The 7,815-nt window shown below is 37.9% G+C and overlaps 1 protein-coding gene across 4 annotated transcripts in view; it reads left to right on the top strand.

Annotated features, from left to right (window-relative positions):
• The first annotated feature begins 7,320 nt into the window (after positions 1–7,320).
• Positions 7,321–7,815, top strand: part of FNBP1L (formin binding protein 1 like) — a 120,455-nt gene continuing 119,960 nt past the window's right edge. The window contains exon 1 of one of the 4 annotated variants that reach the window (XM_073810984.1): positions 7,321–7,806. In XM_073810984.1, the coding sequence (XP_073667085.1) occupies positions 7,783–7,806 (24 nt within the window). In that variant the 5' untranslated portion in view covers positions 7,321–7,782. The remainder of the gene's footprint in view (positions 7,807–7,815) is intronic. The other 3 variants (XM_073810965.1, XM_019919802.3, XM_073810977.1) reach the window with 3 other exon arrangements.

Genomic DNA, 7,815 nt, shown 5'->3' with positions numbered 1-7,815 from the left:
AGCTTAATTTCTATGCCAAACTGATTTTGTCTGCTAGGAATTTTCAAGGCTGGTCTCCTTTTGTTTTAACAAGGTAGATTGTGAACAGGTGGGGCTGTCTCCCGACCCAGGCTGGTAGAATTCCTATGATTCCTGAACACTAAGAAGAGTTTCCAGGAGTGGCAGATTCTTGCTAAGCCTGGCCCCACCCACTAGAAGTGCAGAAAAGGCAGGTTACTTAATAGAGGGGTAAGCAACTCCTCAATTACTCCATGGTGTACTCCAGTGGCCCAAAACATTAATCTGGAGTCTGCTCTTTGGAGCCTTCAAATTAAACATCGAGCTGTTTCCTGTCTTACCACCCCAGAGTGTGGACGGGTTTGACTCACCCCCTGTCAGTTCTACACAGATACCCTCCAGCATAGCTAAAGTGAGTCATTCATGGTCTGGGTCTTTCTTGGGAAATACAGGGAATGGTATGTGTGTGAGTGTGGAGTGTGTATATTTGCCTTTTTTTGGGCAAATTCCATAGAATAGTGTGTGTGTGTGATTTCGATGTATAATCAAAATACTTTGGGGAGTTAAAAAAAGAAAAAAAGAACCACAGACATACACAAACATTATGGCCCAACCACTGGAAATTTAGAAATTCTGACTTAATAGGCCTAGAGGCCTAGGCACTGTTGTTATTTTTGTAGTTTTAAATAGATAACATGTGGACAATATAATAAAATTAAATGGTACAAAAAAGTAATACTGAAAAGTAAGACATCTTTTTACCCCTGTCTCCAAATTCCCCTCTCCAGAGGGAACCACTACCTTCAGTTTCTTGTGTGTCCTTCCAGAGGTATTCTCTGCATATATATGCATATTTAAAAATTCCTCCCTTTAAACAAAAATGATAGCATCCTCTAACCACTGTTCTCAACCTTGTCAGGCACAAAATTTTTAATAAACTCTCCAAGAGATTTTGAAGCAAATTCTTCGTTAAGAGCGACTGAAAAAAGCTATGCTTTTGTTCCTCAGAAAAAGCTATAGACACATTTATTTAAAATCTTTTACATCCAATTTCAAGTGTTTACTGATTTCCTCAAACCCATGGTCTAAATTCATCTGGTGAAAAGTCCCTGACCTAGGGTGTTCAAGATCAGCCTGAGTACTTAGCATTGACAGATAAAGTACAGGATGCCCAGTTAACTCTGAATTTCAGATAGAAAACAAATAATTTTTTACTATAAGTATGTCCCATGTAATATTTGCAATATCTGAAACAAATTTAACTGGGAGTCCTGTATTTTTATTTGCTAAATAAGGCAACTCCACAGAAAATTTTGATCCACTGGAAGCTATTTCAACTAATTCTCTCTAGAATGTCCTGTATTAGAGATGACCTAGCTTATAATTATAGGACCAGGCTCTTCAGGCTAAAGCCAAATACTCAGAGTTTAACCAGAAATTGGATAGCTGTTGGCTTATTTCGAAATACATGGCTTTAACTTGCTGTTTTACCTAATAAGATACAACTGTATTATACAATAAAGTGATCACTGAAATAAAAATACCTTGAATTTACATATAGTAGATTATTTTACTTTCAAAGAACTTAAAATATCTAAGGTCTGAGCTATTTTGGTCCTTAAAATGAGCATTAAAATCTTAGCTAATTGGGTTTGGATAAGGATGAAGAGAACCAGCCTAGAGGTAAGTTTTTGTTGTTGTTGTTGTTTTTAAGTGTAACTGACATACAACATTATATTAGTTTCAGGTGTACAACATAATTTGACATTTGTATACATTGTGAAATGATCACCACAATGTCTCATTAGAGGTAACTTTTCCTTATTAATTATTTAAATCATTTTTATTATCAACAAAAGTAATATTAAGCATCGACTTAATATTACTTGATTAAGCATGGGTAGTATAAAATCCTGACATGGAGGATGCAAAATTGTGATTTATGACTTTTAAAGTAAATCAATAACATATTAATAAAAATAATAAATATCAAATGACAAAGACTTACAAATGTTAGAATCCTAATATGAAGACAGTAGAAACAAGGGTTACCATAATGGGTATGATTCTGTTACACAGGAAATGAAGAAAAAATTATAATCTGGTTAGATCCTGAGTATTCCAAATACATCTGAATGGACTCAGTAAAATTAAATTTTATTATTCCATTTTGGAATTGTTCTCACTTAGTAGCTAATAATATATTTTCATTTCCTTCACTGTTAATCTGCATAGGATTTCGACAGTGGTGTGCTGATGTTTAGCAATTAGTTCTCCAAGGGAAAAACCAACCCTGATTTATAATATTTGCCAATTTCCATGGGGTCAGCACTCTCACCATGACAGATGCTAATCTAACATTTTTAACAACCTGTTTGCAAAATTCCTGAAAACTTAACAGTGGCTCTTAAGAGCCTGTAAAAGCTGGTTGTATTTCTATAAGTGCATGTGATACACCTGATTGGATTTCATAAAAAGAAAATAGAGAACTAGGTGTTCTTTTTGTTAACTGATGTGCATATCTTGAAATTTTGTCAACAAGCCCCTCACTCAAAAGAACCCTACAACAGCAACAGCAAGAAAAGGAGCACTTTAAGAATTTAATCAGTGGAAATTTTGGATGGGTTTGCGAAGGTTTAATAAACACCTGAAGAAATCTGCTACTTTTGTTCTATCAGGTCTCCTGGCTCTAAGGAGAATTTAACTTAAATAAATACCTAAATGCTTTTAGAGTTACAAAGTTCCATAACGACCAGTGGGAAAAAAACAATCATCATAGAAAACCGGAAATGAGTTACCCCTTTAAGCAAATCTATTCCGTTTGATTTATGTGGAATTTTCTTTTACTTTTACTTTTTGCCAAGTTTCATTAGAGCTGTTATATAAAATGCTTTAACTGGATTCAATAACGGAGAGCAGAATCCCCAAAGACAAAACAGTAGGTGGTTTTCTTTCTTTCTTTCTTTTCAGTGAGCCACCTTAAAGTATGCTCTTGACGTTTTGAATGTCTTCCTATTCTTGGTTAGGAAAGCTGTTAGTGCAGAAAGTAGTGGTAACTGTTAACTAGCCAGTACCATTCTTCATTTGGCTGTGTGGATCAGTATTCTAGTATGATCCCATTCCTGGTGTGGTGCTCCATTTGAAGCATTAAAACAGAGGTGCCAAGTACCCTGCCTTGATATTCTTCCTAAAGGTAATTTTAGCTTGATTGTTCTGGCCATCCTATGTAGGTAATAATCCTATTTGTGGACACTGCCTCCATAGTTTTATTTTTAAGACATATTTTTAAGATATTTAAATGACAAGAAAGGAATTGCCATTGTTTATGCCAGAGATTGTTTCCTTTCAATGGTGGAAATTATGTATGATTGGTAACCATTTGTGGATGGGACATTGATGCACATATGCATAGGAATGTTCTCTATGCTCCAAATATTAAGCTGATCTAAAGCTTTGTTTTTTCTTTGGAAACACTTTTCAAAAAAGTGTTTAAGACATTACTAACTTTATACATGGAATAAACTTTTGCAAAAATTTAATTTTGACAAGAGATTGATTTATGGTTGGAGGTTGATACATTTGGACAAGTAAATTACTCTATATTCCAGAACGTAGCAGTGAACAACTGTGTTTCACAATTTGACTTAATAAGGAAATTCATGCCAGGAATTTTTTTATTGAGGTATACTTGATGTGCAATATTACATAAGTTTCAGGTGTATGACATTGTGATTCACAATTTTTAAAGGTTACATTCCATTTATACTTATTATAAATATTGGTTATATTTTCTATGCTGTACTATATATCCTTGTAGCTTATTTATTTTATACATAGTAGTTTTTACCTCTTAATCCCCTACCCCTACCTTGCTCCTCTCCCTTTCCCTCTCTCCACTGGTAACCACTAGTTTTCTATATCTGTAAGTCTGTTTCTTTTTTGTAATATTCACTAGTTTGTTTTACTTTTCAGATTCCACATATAAGTGATAAAACAGAATTTGTCTCTCTCTGTCTGACTTACTTCACTTAACACAGTACCCTCCAAGGCCATCCGTGTTGTTGCAAATGGCAAAATTTCAGTATTTTTTTATGGCTGAGTAGTATTCCATTGTGACATATATATGTGTGTGTATATATATATATATATATATATATATGTATATGTTTATCTGTATCTATATCTGCTATGAACATTGGAGTGCATGTATCTTTTCAAATTAGTGTTTTTGTTTTTTTTGGATATTTACCCAGGAGTGGAATTGCTGGGTCATCTGTTAGTTCTATTTTTAGGTTTTTTTTTTTAAAATTTATTTCTTTTTGGCTGCGTTGGGTCTTTGTTGCTGCGCATGGGCTTTCTCTAGTCGTGGCGAGCAGGGGCTACTCTTTGCTGTGGTGCGCAGCCTTCTCATTGCAGTGGCTCCTCTTGTTGTGGAGCACAGGCTCTAGGCGCGCAGCCTTCAGTAGTTGTGGCACATGGCTCAGTAGTTGTGGCTCGTGGGCTTTAGAGCACAGGCTCAGTAGCTGTGGTGCATGGGCTTAGTTGCTCCACGGCATGTGGGATCTTCCTGGACCAGTGCTCGAACCCATGTCCCCTGCACTGGCAGATTCCCAACCCCTGCACTGGCAGATTCCCAACCACTGTGCCACCAGGGAAGCCCTAGTTTTATTTTTTTGAGAAACCTCCATACTGTTTCCCACAGTAGCTGCACCAATTTACATTCCCACTAACAGTGTGTGAGGGTTCCCTTTTCTCCACATCCTCACCAACATCTGTTATTTGTGTTCTTTTTGATGATAGCCATTCTGACAGATGTGAGATGATATTTCACTATGGCTTTAATTTGCATTTTCTGATGATTAACGATGTTGAACACCTTTTCATGTGCCTGTTGGCCATCTGTATGTCTTTCATGCCAGGAAAAATTGAAACTGAAAAGAGCATTAGCTAAATATTTATTACATAAAGAATTATAAAAAGGGCTTACATTTGAATTAATACATGATAAAAATATGCAAAAGAAAATGCAACACTTTAATGGCTTATCATGGAGTAGAGTTCAAGTATATGCCTGAGGATAAAATGCATTAAATGAAAGTTATTTTTCATAATTAATAAAAAGACAGTATAATACTTTTTAAAATTGCAATAAGCTTGTGTAATTTGAGCTCCTTCAAGTTTACTTGGTATAGTGGCTCCATTGTAAAAATATATAGAGAAAGTTAGAAGAATATTATTTCCTCGATTCCTTCTTAGTGTTGATTACCTTATAAAATATGTAATTTGAAACAGAAACTATGTGGTGATGGATTGCCAAAATAGGTCAAGTAGCAAAAAGATACAAGATAATTGGTTGGACAGAATTTTATCACTTGATGCAAAATATGATTTGGGGGTAGTATCTAGAATGTATTAATAATAGATTGCTGTTATACCAAAGAGATTTTGCTTTCAAGATGCTAAAAGTTATGTTTTACCTTTTTTAGAGATAAAAATGATGTGTTTGAACTGCTCACAAAATACCTTGTCATGGGTCCATAAAGAATAAATCTTATATACAAAAATAATTTAGTACCCAATGTATTCTGATTATGTTAAAAATCAGCAGCCTTATAAACTGCCATGCTGATAATATATATTTGTGTATGTGACTATATATGTGTGTGGAAAACACCTCTGATGTTTGTTAGCTAAAATGCCCCTATACTATTTTAGAGATTTGTTATGAAAAGGAACACTCTGAAATCTGATTGATCTTCATTATTTTCATAACAAAATATAACACAAAACATATATATTTTTTGTGATAGTTTCCACTTTTAATAAGTTTTGCTTAAAGAGTTTGTTGAAGTAAATAGTGAATTTCAGTATCATGAAAGAATTTTGTAAGTTAAATAATTATTTGGGGATTCTCAATTTAAGTTGCTTATATTAATTATATTTAAATTTATGATAATGTAGACTAACAGAATTTTTTTCTGAATTTGATGCCCCCAAACCTAACTTTTTGAAGAGAAATTAATTGTTCTAAGTGTGGAGTTCTGTTCAGAAATTTTGGAAGAAGAAAATGCTCATCTAGGAGATAAAACTTTATGTTCAATTGGGGAATTGTGTAAACAGTATGGTTGAGGATAATCTTTACTGTGAATGGTAGATTATTTTACTTTGAAATGGAAAGCACAATTTTTTTTAAAGGGGTAGGAGAGGTAGATAGTAGTATAAGGTGACATAAATAACCTTGAAGGAAATAGAAAAATGTTGGAAAGAGAAAGTGTTTAGTCAATGCTTAACAGCCTTTTCAGTGCATAGCACATGAGCATTTAAATATTGGTGACAACCCACTTGGAAGAGGTATTTGTATCCTGGAGCTGGACTCAGAACTGCAGCAAACAATTTAGCAAGAGTCGTGGCTGGAAGGTCAGGAGGGCTCAGGATATTTGCCTCAAGGCCAAGAGGAAGTACAGCTAGGCAGGGACAAGGATTAAAGCGGAAGAGATTGGGGCACCTGAGCAGGCCCTATAATGGGGGGGAGTTTCGAATGCTGACTAGCCGGTTGGGAGAACTTAAGACACAGCTGTCAAGACACACTGAGGAGTACTTTACTACTAGTAACTGGACTGAACTCTGTGTGTGTGTATGTGTGTGTGGTGTTTCGGAGACAAGCAATTAACGCTCAAGCATAGGTTAGGGAGTTGCTAAGCGTACTTGATGTCTTAATAGCAACAAGTCAAACTTGCCGACTGCAGTTAATGATTATTCAGAGAGGCCAGGAAGTAACTCCACAGAGAAACAAGGAAATGGTGGACCTGCATCCAAGGTTCCGATATTCTGAGTGAGAGATATCTGAAGTTCGGAAGAGGCTCTTTGCACTACCGGTTAGGAATCTGCCTCCCATCCAACACCTCCACGCACGAGGTGCCCATTCCAGAAAGGGGGCAAGCTCAGTTCTCCTTTCCCTTTAGGTGACAGCTCGGGTCACATTTGTGCATGTTTTTCATCTCCTGTCATGGCAACATTCCCAAATGAATGCCGAAAGATCTGCCTCTTTTTATGATTTCCTGACAGGACTTACAAAATTAAAATGTTTTGTTAAAAACAGAATCGGGCAAGTTGCCTTCTCCTTTGACGCTCTACACGTTTCGGTGATTCCCAAGATCACTTTAACCATTAAGACTTTTTTTTCTTATAAATAGACTACAACTCTTCACAATCTAAACCCAAGGATTTGGATGAGGTTTCTTTATCTGGGTTTCTCCCAAGTGGAGGAGGCAAGAGGCAGGAAGGAGTTGCCTCATTTAAGGGGCTCAGGGTAGAGAAGGGCTGTGGGCGACTTTTCCTTCCCTCCCTTTCCTTCTTGGAGGCAGATATTCGAATGACGGCGGCGGTGGGATAGTCCGAGCCAGGAGGTATGAGAAGCAAGAGACTGGACGCGAGGGAAGAGCCGAAACCCTTCGGCGAGCGGACCCTACCAACCTCCGCCAGGCGAGAGCGGGTCCGCCCCAATCCCAGGGTGCATCGCGCCCAGCCCCCTCCCCTCTCCGCGTCCCGCCTCCTCGCAGCCCGGGCCCCCTCCCCGCAGGCTTCGGGAGGCGGGGACGCGGCGTCGGCGGCTTCTACAGTCGCGTCTTTCTCCCTCACTGGGGAAACCGGCGGTGGCGGCACCTTCGGAGGCTGAGCAGCTGAGCCGCGAGCCCGCCAGTGGGAGGTCGGACAGACTGACTGCAGAGCCGACAGACGGACGGACAGCGGGGCAGCCAGACGGCTCGAGTCGCCTCGAGTTCCGCCATGAGCTGGGGCACGGAGCTTTGGGTGAGTCCG

Source organism: Tursiops truncatus, chromosome 1 (genome assembly GCF_011762595.2).
Source record: "Tursiops truncatus isolate mTurTru1 chromosome 1, mTurTru1.mat.Y, whole genome shotgun sequence".
In the NCBI taxonomy this organism is placed as follows: Eukaryota; Metazoa; Chordata; class Mammalia; order Artiodactyla; family Delphinidae; genus Tursiops; species Tursiops truncatus.
This window is presented reverse-complemented; position numbering and strand designations above follow the sequence as displayed.